Source organism: Mustelus asterias, chromosome 13 (assembly GCF_964213995.1).
Source record: "Mustelus asterias chromosome 13, sMusAst1.hap1.1, whole genome shotgun sequence".
In the NCBI taxonomy this organism is placed as follows: domain Eukaryota; kingdom Metazoa; phylum Chordata; class Chondrichthyes; order Carcharhiniformes; family Triakidae; genus Mustelus; species Mustelus asterias.
The window spans coordinates 104889370-104906709 of NC_135813.1; the positions used below are offsets into that span (position 1 = coordinate 104889370).

A 17340-nucleotide genomic window follows, 5' to 3' on the forward strand; every position below is an offset into this window, starting at 1 on the left:
CATCCTGAGCCCATTTTTCTTGGCAGTTGCTGATGATGGTGGTTTGCCATTGCCTTCCCACTCTCAGCGGCAGAGCGAGGTCCTATGTCCACCTCACCTGGAACAGGAATTGAACCCACGCTGTTGGCATTATTCTGAACCAGCTGCTAGCCATCCAGCCAACTGAGCTAACCAGCCCCTCAGGGCATCAACCACATCACAAAAATACAAGTTGTTTATCCGATGCAAAACAATGAATTTGGCTCAACAACTGATACAACATCATAGATATTTACAGCACACACATTTCTATTATGATATTAACAAACTTAAAGTGAAGATTATGAGCCCCAACCTTGACCTAGGCTGTAAATGTTACGACAGTAACACAATTTTGGCCTTAGCAACAGGAAGGAGTGCTAAAGTAGGAAGATCTTAGTCATAGAATCCTGCAGTGCAGAAGGAGGCCATTCAGCCCATCAAGTCTTCACTGATCACAATTCCACCCAGACCCTATCCCCATAACGCCATGCATTTACCCTAGCTAGTCCCCCTGACACAAAGGGGCAATTTAGCATGGCCAATCCACCTAACCCGCACATCTTTGGACTGTGGGAGGAAACCAGAGCACCCGGAGGAAACTCAGACAGACACGGGGAGAATGGGCAAACTCCGCACAGACATTGACCCAAGCCGGGAATTAAACCCGGGTCCCTGACGCTGTGAGGCAGCAGTGCTAACCATTGTGCCACTGTGCTGCCCAACAATCTTGCAGGGCATTGGTGAGACCACATCTGGAACACTGCACAGTATTGGCCTGCTTACCTAAGCAGCGTTATTCTTGCTTTGGAAGCCATTCAGAGAAGGTTCACTTGGCTGATTCTTGGGAGGACGAGATTGTCTTTTGGAAAAGGTTGAGGAGGTTGGGCCTATGCTCATTGGAGTTCAGAAGAATGAGAGGTGATCTCATTGAAACATGTAGGGCCCCATAATTTGCTCGAAGTGGCAATAAGCATTAGATTGCCACTCCGTACCCACTTACCTATGCCAAATCTCATCCGTGCCTGTCCTGCCTGACCTTCCTGACTCAGTCCGGATGAGATCCAGGCAGCACAGAGTGTCCCAGGGTCCAGTGCATGGCGTCTAAAGGCATTGGAGTGAAGGAGGAAATGGCCCTCTTTTTTATGCCACTAGGTGCAGTAAATCAGGCGAGTTTAAAGATCTCATTGGAAATTGGGGGTTTGTTGTGGGGGATCAGGCATTGGTGAAGGTTGCGATAGGTCATGAAGGAGGTGGGGTCAGGTCATGGGGGGGTGTCAGGTTCCGTTTGGAGGGGAGGGGGGTGGCAGGTCAGGGGAGGGGGGGATGGTGAGGGAGTGAGGTCAGGTCAGGAGGGGTTCAGGTTGGAGGTTAGCTCAGGTTGGAGGTAGAGTCGGGTGGGGTGGAGTCACGTCAGATTGGGGGTCAGGCTGGGTGAGACGGGGGTTGGGTCAGGTCAAGTGGCACGTTGGATGGGGTGGGGTCAGGTCAGGTCAGGTGGGGTTGGGGAGTCAGGTCAGGATGGGTGGGAAATGCCATGAGAGTGTGGGGGGGGTGGTGGGAGTGAGGGGTTCAGGGCTGAAGAGGTTGGGGGTGGAAAATACCATGGGGGTTGCTTATTGGGAGGGGTTGGGGGAGTCCCCTCGGGGGTGGGGGGAATATGTTGATGTCCCATGTGGGGCTCAGTCCAGGTGTTTAAAATAGTTACATTGAAGTTAGAAGTGGTTTTATTTCTTCTAGCTCCTTCATAGTAACTATTAATGTAACCCTGGCAGAACCATCCGAACTTAGCGATTGAAACTGTTTTGGCAGATGGTTACCGGAGCAGTGCAATTGTCCAGGGAAAGTTCGCGCTTTTGGACAATTGCTGTGTAAACCCTTATCTGGGAACCTCTGAGAGGGATTCCCCAATCTTTGGAGTGACCCCAAATCCAACGCTGGGGAGATAGAAAGTTACAGGTTGGATTCTGAAAAGAATGACACCTAATGGGGGAATCGAAAACTAGGGGGGCACAGATTACGAATAAGGGGTCGCCCACTTAAGATGGCGATTAGGAGGAATTTCTTCTCTCAGAGGGCTATTAGTCTTTGGAATTATAATCCATAGCGAGCGGTGAAGGCTGGATCATTGAATATATTTAAGGCCAAGTTAGAGAGATTTTTGCTCAACAAGGGAGTTAAGAGATTTGGGCGTCAGGAAGGACAGGGATGTTAAGGCTAAAATTAGATCAGCCATGACCATATTGAATGGCACAGCAGACTCGATGGGCTGAGTGGTCTAGCCTGCTCTTAATTCTTGTAACCTTATCCCTATCTTTGTGGCAACATGGGGAGGAATCATAGAATTCCTTGTGCAGAAGGAGGCCATTCAGCCCATCAAGGCTGCACCAACAACAATCCCACCAGAACCCTATCCCCGCAACCCCACATATTTACCCTTCTAATCCCCCTGACATTAAAGGACAATTTAGCACGGCCAATCCACCTAACCCACACATCTTTGGACTGTGGGAATAAACCGGAGCACCTGGAGGAAACCCACACAGACATGGGGAGAATGTGCAAACTCCACACAGACAGTGACCCAAGCTGGGAATCGAACCCAGGTCCCTGGCGCTGTGAGGCAGCAGTGCTAATCACCGTGCCACCACTGGCAAAGATTCAAAAAGGCAGTATCGGGGCAGAATCTACAAAAAAAAACCCCACCTCTGTCTAGTTTCTCCATACTGCTCACATGTGGGGGTTGATAATAGCACGTTCAACTGAAAGCAGAGCTTATCTCCACTATTCAACAGATCAAATTTCCTGATAGAACAACTTAATAGTAGGGTTTGCAGCCAAAGATAGCAATTCCAAAAAGGTTATATATGTGTCGAAAGAACACAACTGAATAAGCACTGCTTAAGACACATATTTAACAATGGAAATAGCTGACACTGGTGTCAATATTTGGAATTAACACTTATTAGAACAAATTAACCGCACTCAGTACTGATTTTCATTGGATTTTAATGCCTAACCTTTGGAAAGTTACTATTTAATCGATATCTGTGAAACAATTTGTCTGAAACAAACCATACTTAAACTGTGTAAATGGAAAGATTCAGTTCCCTTGAAAATATAAATACAGTGTGTTTCCACTAATTGCTGGCAAAAAATACTCTTGTATAAGCTCTTACTTTATTCAAACAGCCACAGAATAAATTTTATCCTGCAAAGATCCAGAACTGATGGAACTTACTTTTATTTTAAACCTCACCTTTCATAATCAAATGAATTCCAAAACCGCATGGTCTCTCACACATACAAACTACAGTTCTTCTCCATACACAAGCAATGCACCTTCCCAAATTCTATTTCAGGAACTTTCCCTTCTGGTAGATTTCTCCTTGTTTCACAAGGAGTCAGAATCGACTAGAAGGACTAAATGGCCTCCTTCCGTGCCTTAAATGACTCTTTGGATGGAATTTTACCGGTATGTCGCCCCGAGGTTCATACGATCCCACCCGAGGCCAACGGAGAATGCCGTTCTCCGAGCCTTGCCCGCCCCCGGAATCAGGGCAGGCGTGCCGGTAGAATTCTGGCCTTTGACTCTATAGGCTGGATTTATTGCAAGGAAAGTTGAAAATAAAGGTAGGAAAGTTTTACTGCAGCTGAGCAGGGCCTTGGTGAGACCACATCTGGAGTTCAGTGCACTCGTTTTGGTCCCTTTATTTTTCCATAGAATCCCTACAGTGCAGAAGGAGGCCACTCGGTCCATCGAGTCTGCACCGACCACAATCCCACCCAAACCCTGTTCCCGTAACCCCACATATTTACCCTGCTAATCCTCCTGACACTAGGGTCAAGTCAACCTAATCCGCACATCTTTGGACTGTGGGAGGAAACCGGAGCACCCGGAGGAAACCCACGCAGACACGGGAAGAATGTGCAGACACCTCACAGACAGTGACCCAAGCCAGTGAATCAAACCCTGGCGCTGTGAGGCAGCTAACCACTGTGCTAACCACTGTGCTAACCACTGTGCTAACCACTGTGCTAACCACTGTGCTAACCACTGTGCCACCCTGCTGCCCCATGTGAAACGTGATATAACTGCAATCCAAGCAGTTCAGAGAAGGTTCACTCAACACATTCTAGAGATGAAGGTGTCATCTTATGAAGAAAGGTTGAACAGATTGGGCCCAAACCCATTGACATTGAGAAAAACGAGAGGTGGCCTTACTGAAACAGAAGAGATCCTGAAGGGATTTAATAGCATGGATACCAGGAGGATGGTTCTTATTGTGGGAGAGACTAGAATTAGGGAACACAGTTTAAGAATAAGAGATCTCCTTTTTAAGGCAGAGATGAAGGGATCTTTTCCTCTCCCAGAGAATTGTTAGTGTGTGGTAATCTCTTCCTCAGAATTGAAGTGAATTTATTTAAGGCAGAGTTGGACACATTTTGATGGATAAGGGAGTCAAGGATTACTGGGGGCAGTCAGGGAGATAGAGCTGTGACCTGATCAGCTATGAACTTATTGAGTAGTGCAGCAGGTTCAGAGAAGCGAATGGCCTGTGCCTGCTCCAAGTCCTACGTTCCGATCTTTGTATTTTATGCACCATCCTCACCAACCAGACACGTTTACAGTTGGGTGTCACGTAAAATATCCCATGTGCCCAGCGCACTTCCTTCTTGCCCATCCCTGACCTGTCCCCCATGATATGGTGAGAGGATTGTTAACTTGCCCTTAGGTCTACAGCACAATTAACTGGTAGTCATGGGCCTCACTGTTGTAAAAGGTGGGAAGGAAGAGTTGGTGGGGAACAGGGGGAGGTGGATCTCTTCAATCGGGGGGGTGAGGGGGTGCCCTGTGTTCATTGGTGGCATTCCCCCCAAGATGTCAGCACACTTTCGTTTCTCTCCAACAGCCCCCCAACCCCCTCCCTAAGCTCTCCAATCCCTTCCTGACCTAAAAGCCCAGGGCTTACCTTCCTCTGGTCTTCTTCCCGAGCCCCCTTTGCATCCTCAGCAGTGCCCACTACTGAGTTGACCACCAGAGCTGCCAACCAATTAGACTGGCTGGCAGCTCTCAAGGGTGGGATTTCCTGTCCACTGAGGGGTGAAAGTCGGACTCTCAGCCTGGATAGCCTGTCCCCGACATGTTATTGCTGCAGGGCAGGGTTTGTAAAGGTTGGTCCGCTTGGGACTAACTTTTCTTCCGGGGGGGGGTGAGCAGAGTTCACAACCCCCTCCCCGTTCCTCTGTAAACTCCAGCCCTATGATTCTAAGCACATACTAATGTCATTATGCACTTGCACCCTGGAGCATTTTCATCACGGTTCTCCAAATGCAGGAATTCCTCACAATGATCCACTTCATGCAGAACGTCAGACTAGGAATGACTGTCAGTGTTAAGCTTTATATTTATGTCAGTATTAAGCTCTTTGTTTCCAATTCCAGCATCCACAGTAATTTGCTTTGAGGCATTGTGCCAGTGGTCAGCAATTCCCAGAGTGTGGAATGGTGCTCAGCTGCTGCACCTTATTGACATTCACAAAATTGCAAACTGGAGACTTCAGAATATGGACACTACTTCATTCGACTTATGCACTGGGCAATTGAACCAATGGGTTGGCCATTTAAAATGGCGGCAACCCATACCGCAGCAGAAACAGACCAGTGGTGCAATACCTTGGCGGCACAGTGACACAGTGGTTAGCACTGCTGCCTCACAGCGCCAGGGGCCCAGGTTCAATTCCTGCCTCGGGTGACTGCCGATGTGGAGTTTGCACGTTCTTCCCATGTCTGTGTGGGTTTCCTCCGGGTGCTCCGGTTTCCTCCCACAGTCCAAAGATGTGCAGTTTAGGTGGATTGGCCATGCTAAACTGCCCCTTAGTGTCCCAAAATGTGTAGGTTAGGGGGTTTAGCGGGATAAACATACAGGGTTATGGTAAAGGGCCTAGGTGGGATCCTCTGTCAGAGAGTTAGTGCAGACTTGAAGGGCCGAATGGTCTTCTTCTGCACTGTAGGGAGTCTATGATAATGACTACTGCTGAGGCTAAAGCAAGAATGCAGGGTCCCTCAATTCACAATAAGCTGTTTCAAATTTTCTCTCCACTTTAGATTTAAAACCCATCAAATTGACTAATGTCCTTTCAGGAAGGAAATCTTCCATCCTTACCTTCCCTCCATCCCAACCCCGGCCTAACCTAAACATGACTCCATACCCACACAAATGTGATTGGCTCTTAACTGCTCTCTGAAATGGCCGAGCAAGTCACTCAGTTCAAGGACATTTAGGGCTGGGTCACAAATGTCGGCCTCATCCTCTCGGCCTTTTGGCTAAGATCAAGTGTAGTATCGGATCTGCACTTGCTCGAGGTCATGGGGTTACGCTGAGGCTTCATATGTTTCATATGAAGCAATTTTTAAAAGCGGCATCTCGGCCTTTTGGCTAAGATGCAAATGAGCCCAAGTCTTGGAGGAGGAACCTCCCCCTTCTCCAATCAGCTTGGCTCATGTAGATCGGGCCCAGGACAGGGTGGTTTAGTCGCCCGCCCTGTCTTGTCAGCCTGGATCGGAAATGTCTCAACTTGTTGAGACTCTGAATTGGATTTGATTTGATTGAATTGGAAAAGTATTTTTTTTTTTAAAATGCCGGCCTCATCAGTGACATCTACTGCCCATGAAAGAATAAAACTAAAGGTCTTGTGGAATGTTTTCAGTTCCCCACTAGCGCTCCTCCTATGCTGAGTGCGTTCAGTGCTTCTTAAACAACCGCAAATGGCCCCAGAATTGCGTGACTCTTCTCCCTCAATCCTTACAGTAGCTTTTGTAACACTTTGGGCTGAAATTCCCCAGTTGGGTCATGACCCTGATGTCAGTCTCAATTCTGGGTCGGAAAGTGGAGGACATTGCTGGGTAATCTTCCCTAAGAAGATGAATTAAGAAGCCGTCTCAAAGAACAAAAAAAACAAAAAATAACATAGCACAGGAACAATCCCTTTGGCCCACCAAGCCTGCGTCAGCATATAACGCCTCACTAAACTAAAGACCTTTTGCCTCTACGCGGCCCATATCCTTAAATTCCCTGCCTTTTCATGTATCTGTCAAGATGGCTCTTAAACGTTCCCACTGTATCTACTTCTACCACTTTCTCTGGCAATGCATTCCAGGCACTTACCACCCTCTGTGTAAAACACTTGCTTCTCGCATCTACTTTTTCCCCTATTACCTTAAACCTATGTCCCCCAGTAATTGACATGTCTACCCTGGGAAAAAGACTCCAACTATCCATTCGATCCATGCCTCTCATAATTTAGGGCGGCACAGTGGTTAGCACTGCTGCCTCAAAGCGCCAGGGACCCAGGTTTGATTCCCGGCTTGGGTCACTGTCTGTGCGGAGTCTGCACATTCTCCCCGTGTCTACGTGGGTTTCCTCCAGGGCTCCGATTTTCTTCCCCCTGTCTGAAAGACGTGCTGCTTAGGTGCATTGGCCATGTTAAATTCTCCCTCAGTGTACCCGAACAGGCGCCGGAGTGTGGTGACTAGGGGATTCTCACAGTAAATTCATTGCCGTGTTAAGGTAAGCCTACTTGTGACACTAATAAATAAAAATTGGAAACTCCTATCAGATCGCCCTCTCAGCCTCTGACGGTCAAGTGAAAACAAACCAAGTTTGTCCAATCTCTCCTCATAACCACCTAAACCAGGCAACAAACATCCTGGTGAACCTTTTCTCCTGGACCCTAGAATTGGGACCAGTTAGGTGGACTAGGAAAGCAGACAGCCCAATGGGACAGCCTGCAGGGATGTCCGGATGCTGCTAACATAGACAGGAATCAACAAGGGAGCTTCTCTGCAATGTCGGGACACATTCCAATTCCTTGCATGAACACAGCTGTCCTGCAAGCAGTGCGGAGGTGCTGTAGAAAACATGTCAGTTATTGATGAAGCTCAAAAATAGTGTTTGCATTTTCCCAGCATATTATATGAACAGATCAAAGCTGTAATTGAGAATTAATCATAGAATCCTACAGTACAGGAGGAGGCCATGTAGCCCATCGAGTCTGTACCAACCACAATCCCACCCAAGCTCTATTCCCATAAACCCACACATTTACCCTGTTAATCCCCCTGACATTCAGCATGGCCACTACACCTAACCCACACATCTTTGGACTGTGGGAGAAAATCGGAGCAATCGGAGGAAACCCACACAGATACGGGGAGAACGTGCAAACTCCACACAGACTGTGACCTGAGGCTGGAATTGAATCTACAACCCTGGCATTGTGAGGCAGCAGTGCTAACCACTGTGCCACCGTACCACCCGAATCATGAAGCAAATTTTGTGCCTTATACTTTGCTGCCTGATACAAGGAGGCCACCTCCAAGCTGTCCCCCACCTCTCAACTCAGAGGGAGCCAGTCCATCGCTCGGAAGACCCCAGTGGCCTCCTCACGCTCCCACAAGTGGGCTCTTAATTGGGCTAATCAGCTACCCATTACTGCCAGGGTGACCACACCTGCAGCAAAAGTACTCAGAGGCAGGGAAAGGTCGAGTCAAAGCTCTCAGAAGTTGCTCCCGGCCCCCCTTTCAGCTTCACCACCATGGGACTGGGAACGTTCATCACTCGGTCTCTAAAGTCGGTTCTCCCCACTATTCCATGATGCCCCATTCTGCAGTAATTCTGCAGGGTGAGAATTTGCATTGCCTTTCCCAGTGCCCGCATTAGACCACACGCTGGGAACAGCAAATCTGTGAGTGAGCATGCACGAATCTGTTTCCCCGAACACTTGATTCATCTTGAGTTCAGACCCAAATAAACACGTCAACCGCAATCTCTAGGATTTTGCTACAAACACAAAAAGACCTGTAGCCTTTGTGGCAATCTTCTCGAAACATTGTTTGAATAAAAGATGTCTCAAAAAGTCTAAATATCAACATGGATGAAATATTAACTCACTCACCCAATAGTGTCTTCATCCATGACATAAAACGCGAGGTTGTGAAAACCCATGGGTAGATGAAGAGTATATTCTTCACCCCAGAATGGATTTAGGTTCCTCCATACTGTAGCAGTTCTAAATATTAAAACAGCAATCATCAGAACATTTGCAAACAGTGGATTACAATCTGTATCAATTCAGGTTGAGAGGGGAGAGATACAAAAGGGTCCAGAGGGGCAATTTTTTCACACAGAGGGTGAGGAACAAGTTGCCAGAGGTAGAAGTAGAGGCGGGTACAATTTTGTCTTTTAAAAAGCGTTTAGACAAGTACATGGGTAAGATGGGTATAGAGGGACATGGGCCAAATGCGGGCAATTGGGACTAGCTTAAAAAAAAGGGTGGCATGGACAAGTTGGGCCGAAGGGCCTGTTTCCATTCTGTAAACCACTAAGACTCTATCCCAAGTTTTTGTATCAGCTGATTCAATATACAGGGTTCTCTTCTCTGAGTCAGGATACTAAGGGCTACATTCCAGACCCAGGATACACACATAAATAATTTTCCATTCCCGGGGCCAGAATTTCCCACTCTGAAGTCAAAGGACCTTTGGTTGCTCTGTCAAATTTTCAGTCCTGCCCGCGAAGATTCCTGCCACAGAAGGGACCGGAAAATCCCAGCTAAAGTCCAGCATGCACTTCAGTGTGCAACCGAGGGAAGGCTCCATTCTTTGGATGAGACATTGGACTAGAACCATCTCTGTCCGTTCTGCAGGGCAGCAAAGAGTTCAAAGCATTACTTGAAAATCAACAGGCAATTCTTCTGGGTTTCACGCCAACATTCCTCCCTCAATTGACACCAAAAATAGGTTAGCTGGATGTGATGTACCAACTATGTTAGGGGTTGTGGGTTTTACACACTAAAAGAAAAAGACGTGGTTTGCACACGTAGATTCAAGCTAACACACAACAGGTTTTATTGAAAGAGATGTCCTCAGCACTGTACAGAGTACAAACTGAAACTAAAAGCAGGAGTCTGTGAAACAATCCAATGGCAGCACCATCAAATCATGTGATCAGCTCTTAAAGTAACCACGCAACCTTCTTAAATCTATAGCACTAGGCCTTTACATCATTGCTCTTTGCAGAATTACGTGTACAAAATGGATGTTGCTCCACATAATCAGTCACTATATCTCACCCTATTTGAAGGCAGTGTTGTATGTTGTTGTGGTCCTCCAAGGAAGAGGTTTGGAGGCATCGGGCAGAATTTTCCCATCCCACCCATCATGGGAATCATAGCAGATGGGCGGGGTGGGGGTGGGGGTGGTGGATCATACAAAGGTCCGTTGACCTCAAACGGGATTTTCCAATTTTGGGACGAGCACGCCCAGAAAATCCCACCCATGGACCGGAACTCTACCACTTCGGGTCCAACAATGGAAATCTCCGTTGACCTCGGGCGGGAATTTCCGGTCTCGCCCGAGCGAGGCCATAAAATCCCGCCCATAGAGTCTGAACTATTTATTGTAGAACATAACTATATATAGATATGTAAAGCTTCGTCAGTCCAAGGCATGAGCTAACTCCATTCAAACTACTACTAGTCATGTGTTTCCCTTTTCCTCATTGTGTGGGCAGTACTGTTGCCCCAGTTCCACATTAACCCTTTCAGTCCTGAACACTCTAATACTACAGGTGGTAAGACGCTGGGTCAAATTTTATTGTAACAGGACGGTCCGGCAATGTCCGACTTTTAGTTCGAGTAGCCCATGCCCAGTAAGGAGTTTCATTTTTTTTTGCGTATTGAATTGTTGAAAGTGTGAGCTGATGATTTTGCAGACGGGGAAACCAGGCACCCGGGACCCGATGTGAGAAACTCATGGAGCTCCTTAACCAATCACACTGAAAAATTGAGAAATAAACAGTGCAAGGATTGAGGAGGAAGTGGAAATAGATTGAGTGAATTCAATGTCAAATCAAGCACAGAGAGGAAAGTAAAGAGAGGGGAATAAAGATTGGAAGCAGGGCAAAATGGGTAAAGCAAAAGAGATATCAAAATCCTGGGATCACCACATGTGGACAAGGAAGGCCGAATGTATTCAACATCCATCACAGCGCTGCTTTTAAATGATGCAGAGTCTGTGCTCCTCCTATGCTACCCTGAAAACAATTCTGCACGTTAATTATATGTGTGAAGAAGTGCTTTGTGACACCTTAGAAGGTAATAGATATAAAGAGGAATGGATAATTTGTTCACATAGAATCAGAGAATCCCTACAGTGCAGAAGGAGGCCATTCGGCCCATAGAGTCTGCACCGCCTCTCCGAAAGAGCATCTTACCCAGGTCATATCCCTATAGCCCCATATATCTGCCCCACTAATCCCCCTAATCCGCACATCTTTGGACACAAAGGGGTAATTTAGCCCCTTATCACAGAAGCAACAATTAAATCTGGTTCAATGTCATCAGGCAAGACAATAAGACTGAAAACTCCTCACATGGACAATTCATGTCAATGAGACCACTGAATGACTCTTTCATACCAGTTACATCGATAATCATAAAGCAGAGTTGGTTGCTAATCAAGAAATGATCTGAATTCAGCCTAAACCAACATGAACGCAGTCATCCAATATACCGTACGTCTATGTCTGAAGGTCATTCTAAGTGACCTAAGGCTGAGCAATTTGGGGAGATGGTGGCGTAGCAGTAATGTCACTGGACTAAGAATCCTGTGGCCCAGACTAAAGTTCTGGGAACATGGTTCAAATCCCACCATGGCAGCTGGTGGAATTTAAAATCAAATAATAAATCTGGAATTGGAAGCTACTTTCAGTACTGGTGACCATCCTGAGATTGGCGGGAAGTGCATATCTACATCTGCATCAAACAGGCCTGCTGCAATTTAACACTCAACAGGTTCCGGGGGCGGGAGAGTAGTGGATGCCCTGGGTGTTGAGGGGACGGGCGGGGGGGCGACCTTGGTGTTGTGGGAAAGATCGTGGGTGAGGGAGGGAGGGTTGGTGCTCCAGGTTCAATGAACTGAAGCTGCACCCAACCTCCCCCCTCCCCCCCGCCCCCCCACACACCACCCCCCCCACACACAACCCCCACCACCAACTTCCCATCCAAGATCGAGAAAATTCACTTCTTCTATTCAGCACCCTAATCCAACCAGCGTCCGCCAAGAGGAAAATTGAGACTGGGTTGGAAAGCACCATTGGGGGCCATTAAGTGGCCACTTGGTAGGGATGGACACAAAATGCTGGCTGACGGAGGTTGAGGGGCGATCTGATAGAAGTCTACAAGATTATGAAAGGCATGGACAGAGTGGACAGTCAGAAGCTTTTTCCCAGGGTGGAAGAGTCAATTACTAGGGGGCATAGGTTTAAGGTTCGATGGGCAAGGTTTAAAGGAGATGTACGAGGCAGATTATTTACACAGAGGGTGGTGGGTGCCTGGAACTCGCTGCCGGGGGAGGATGTGGAAGCAGATACGATAGAGTTCTAAGGGGCGTCTTGACAAATACATGAATAGGATTGGGATGGAGGGATATGGTCCCCAAAAGGGTAGGGGGTTTTAGTTAAGTCGGGCAGCATGGTCAGTGCAGCCTTGGAGGGCCGAAGGGCCTGTTCCTGTGCTGTAATTTTCTTTGTTCTTTGTTCCTTGTTCTAGTCTGCAACGCCCACAGCCCATGAAAGATTTTTTTTTAAACTAATCTGGATCGGAAAATGAAAGGTATATATGTGAGTGCTGAGTGGTTTTATATGTCCAGGAATTACTCTGATTAATAAAGGCTCTGAAAATATTAGTCAGTGAGACACAAGAGTTAAGTGTACAAAAAAAACCACATGACACAAAAACAGTTCTAAAATGAGGATGCACAATTCTAGAAAAGTGTAAGGAATGACAATGTCGAATGCAGTTGAATTACTGTAATAGTCTAAACAACAAGTGAATGGTATCAGGGTGGAAACCTAGTCCATTTTTAGCACGGACAAATTAAACCGTAAGACCAGAGTAAAAAAAAGGTTTGGATAGACAGAATGTGTTCAAGAATTTTAAATGCAGAAGCATATAAAACTGAAAATGTAGGAGGCATGCCAAAATCTATCCAAGAAAGAATCTTTAAAAGTGGGAAAGACACAGGCAGCGTCACCATGGAGATTGTGAAGCATGCAGAATAATTTCACAGGATTTGTAAGACTGGCTGGGAAAATGTATTAGCAGCACTGTTAACAAAGGATAAAGTGACACTGAAGGATGATGGAAAATCGACAAGAACCATCAGATCAGTTGAGTAATAAAATGGGGAGTTCAGTAACTTGAGAGAATTGGATGAATTTTGTAAAATGGGAGATCGTGCACCGAGCAGATTATATTGCTCCAACTCCTTAACTGAGAACTGTTTAGAATACCAAATACTGGCTTCACTGAGTTAGGGATCTTCTTTCAAAAACGGTGCGTGACCACGTTTATGGAAGGTATTATAGAACATATGGTTAACCTACCTGTTCATGTCAAAATCCTTCCTGTACTGATCCCAAGCTGTGAGTGGGAACAGTGGAAAAAGTGAAGCCTTCACTGGAAGCTCCTGGTGTTTGCCCTAACTCTATCCTTTTCCCTGGCTTCTCCTTCAATCCATCCCCAATCCAATCCATCACTTAGGGGAGGTGATGGCCTAGTGGCATTATCGCTCGACTATTAATCCAGAAACTCAGCTAATGTTCTGGGGACCCGGATTCGAATCCTGCCACAGCAGATGGTGGAATTTGAATTCAATAAAATATATCTGTAATTAAGAATCTACTGATGTCCAAGAAAGCATTGTTGGGAAAAACCTATCTGGTTCACTAATGTCCTTTAGGGAAGGAAATCTGCCATGCTTACCTGTCTGGCCTACATGTGACTCTAGAGTCACAACAAAGTGGTTGGCTCTCAGCTGCCCTCGGACAACTAGGGATGGGCAATAAATGCTGGCCAGCCAGCGACGCCCATGTCCCATGAATGAATAAAGAAAAACTTATTTCCACCCCTGCAACATTGCTCACCTCTGCCGTTGGCTCGCAGTCCCACTGTTGAAACCCTTGTGCATCTTTTCTTTAACTCAAATTCTCCCATGCTCTCCTTGCCGGCCACCTCACCCCCATCCTACACAGATTTCAAAACCTCTCCCCTCACATTCTTAAGCTCCTTCAGATTCTTGCCTCTGCGAATCTCCACTCATTCCCCGATCACCAATGCCCTGATCACTGCCCTCATTTAATAAATCAAGGCTTCTCTCTGCCTTTTTCTGCCACTTCCTCCTGCCTTGGATCCCAACTCATGCCCTCCTCCAGTCCTCCTTGATTCTGACCATGTGTGTGTTGTCCCTGCGCCCTCAGTGGCAAAGACACCCACCATTTCTCTTTTCGCCTTGCTATTTTTTTCTCATTTCCTCAAAATCATTTTGTTTCAACAGCACTTTTGGTCACCATTCTTAAGTCTTCTGTTCCTGCACTCTCTCATGAGAAGCGCCATTTTATTATATTAGATATCTACATAAATGCAAATATCCTCAGCTGCTTCACCAATAACCTTCAGGTCAGGAGAGGGTTGTTCATCAATGCGCAATCCCCCAAATCATGCTAAAGTAGGATTTGGACACCAACTCTCTAAAAGAGCATCTTACACAAACCCACCCCCCACGCTATCCCCGTAGTCCCATGCATTTCCCGTGGCTAATCCACCAAACTTACAAATCTTGGGACACTTAGGGGCAATTTAACATGGTCAATCCACTAACCTGCACATTGTTGGACTGTGGGAGGAAACTGGAGTACCCAGAGAAAACCCATGCTGACACGGGGAGAATATGCAAACGAGACACAGTCACCCAAGGCTGGAATCGAACCGATGTCCCTGGCGCTGTGAGGCAGCAGCATGGCTCCCCTCCATCATGTGGCTGCAGTTTGTCCTATGCCTTCTACCAACTTTGCCAAACTTACTTCAAAATCACCTCCCAACCTGCCACCAAGAAGGACAACCCAGGTTCTCCTCTGAAGTCATGAACCATCAGAACCTGGATATACACCGCAATAGCTTTACAGTGAAAATTCTGAAATACCTAACCTCATTTATAGGCGCACCATTGACATGGGGACTGCCTCCTTCTTAGGGAAAATATATTGTATGTTCACCACATGCAGTCTGAGCCACATGGCCTATATCACAAGAGCAACATAAAAATATACATATAAGCTGCTGTTTGTCTTTACTGTTACCCAGTAAGGTGGGCACATATCATAACTGACAGTTTAGGCCGTCCTCATGTGTGCGGAACTTGGCTATCAGTCTCTGCTCAGCGACTCTGCGCTGTCGTGTGTCGTGAAGGCCGCCTTGGAGAACGCTTACCCGAAGATCAGAGGCTGAATGACATTGCATTGCATGACGGGCATTCAGCCTCTGATCTTCGGGTAAGCGTTCTCCAAGGCGGCCTTCACGACACACGACAGCGCAGAGTCGCTGAGCAGAAACTGATAGCCAAGTTCCGCACACATGAGGACGGCCTAAACCGGGACCTTGGGTTCATGTGACACTATCAGTGACCCCCTCAGCTTGCCTCCTGGACTTGCAGAATCTCACTGGCTGTCCTGTCTGGAGACAATACACATCTCTTTAACCTGTGCTGAATGCTCCCTCCACCCACATTGTCTGTATCTTTAAGACCTGGTTGGCTGTAGAGATTCGCATTCTAACCAGTATCCTGTAACTTGATTTTGTGTCTCTGTATGCACTGTTTGAGAGCAGATTTCCACTCCATCTGACGAAGAAGCAGCACTCCGAAAGCTAATGGCATTTGCTACCAAATAAACCTGTTGGACTTTAACCTAGTGTTGTTAAAACTCTTACTGCATTATAAACCCCTCTATCAGTCTGATTCTATCCATTCTGTCCCATCCTTTCATAATTTTAAACATGTCCATTTAATCAACCCGTAAGCTCCTGTTCCAATGAAAGCAGTCCCATCAACCAGCTTAGCCATAAACATTTTAAACAGAAAGGAAGTTCATCTCCAAGCCAATTCTGGGGCTTCTGTGTCCATTAAGAAAATGAAAAACACAATCCAATTCAGCTGCGTTTTAGCTTCAAATTGCAAAAAGACTGAAAGGCAGCATCGGTGAGATTCCTACACTTGCACTAATTCAGAATCACAGAATACCACAGTGCAGAAGAGGCCCTTCAGCCCATCGAGTCTGCACCGACACATGAAATGCTGGAAGAGTTTCATGGCCGGGGATCATCACGCTGATATTAGCTAGAAAAATGAAACCCTTTCTCACTTAGTACCAACAGCAAGAAGCCGTTCTACCAATCAAAGTGATGGATTAGCAACCCCCATTCAGTCTTCCCACAACCCCATTGACAATGGTACCATGCCAGTGGGCCTTATCTCTATCACAGCAGCTATACCAGTGCTCTACTAGCCTCTTGAAGCTGCTGGCAAAGGGAAATTGGTATGGTGACACTTTCTAACAATAGGGCATCACATTTTAAATAAACCTTATTAGGCTCTTGTTCTTTCACAATTTAAATGCCCATTAGAATAATGCCAAGAAGGTAAATAGATTTACATTGTGAGTTTCTTGTTTTTTGCCTTAACAGTGTATTGATTAGGAGATGGGTGCATACATCAACTTCAGTAGTGTTGACTCAAATTATGTTTTAAAAAAATGATCGCCAAAGGTCAGGTTGTGAAAAACATCTGACAGAAATGGGGTCCTGTCACCTTTCACTCATATTGTTTGTGTAATGACTTGAATGAGGTTGGCCTGTTGGAGTATGAGCTCCCTGATTGAGTGCATAATTGCCTGCCCAAACAGGGAGCCTCACCTGTATAGAAATATGGGAGTGTCAGGTCTTCTGGCACTCCTGATTCTGACTGTGTACCTGAAGCACTCTCGGAGTGGAATTGACTTTGTAAATAGACAGGAATCTGGTGAAGGGACACCGGCCTCTGAAGAGTTATTTGAGCTTAGAATGTGAGGATTAGAAGACTTGCTAATACTAAATGTATTGGGTCAGATTTTGCTGAACAATGAACAAGGTTGGCCATTTTTAAGGTGCAAATCAACCAGCCACTTGTTGCTCGGAAGAGATGCCAGTGAATTGTGAATCTTCCGAAGTCACTGGTTGATTTGGATAATTCCGCCACTGGCTTTGCTAATCCTGTCCTTAAGCATCCCATGAGCTTCTGTAAATGGCTGCATTTACACATTAATTGCCCATTAAACCCACCACAAAAAGTTAAGTCTTGTAATTAGTAGTATAAATTACCCTTTTAATGCCACGATACTGGCTAATTACTGCCAATCAACCTCTCTTGCCCAGAATGTGAACAGTAAGG

At 46.4% G+C, this 17340-nt stretch overlaps 1 protein-coding gene and 1 pseudogene across 1 annotated transcript in view; one reads left to right on the forward strand and one right to left on the reverse strand.

Annotated features, from left to right (window-relative positions):
* Positions 1-17340, reverse strand: part of rasal1a (RAS protein activator like 1a (GAP1 like)) — a 275372-nt gene that overhangs the window by 243809 nt on the left and 14223 nt on the right. Inside the window, exon 3 of the mRNA XM_078227421.1 lies at positions 8976-9089. Coding sequence (XP_078083547.1) covers positions 8976-9089 — 114 coding nt within the window. The remainder of the gene's footprint in view (positions 1-8975; positions 9090-17340) is intronic.
* Positions 6326-6530, forward strand: LOC144503250 (U2 spliceosomal RNA; annotated as a pseudogene).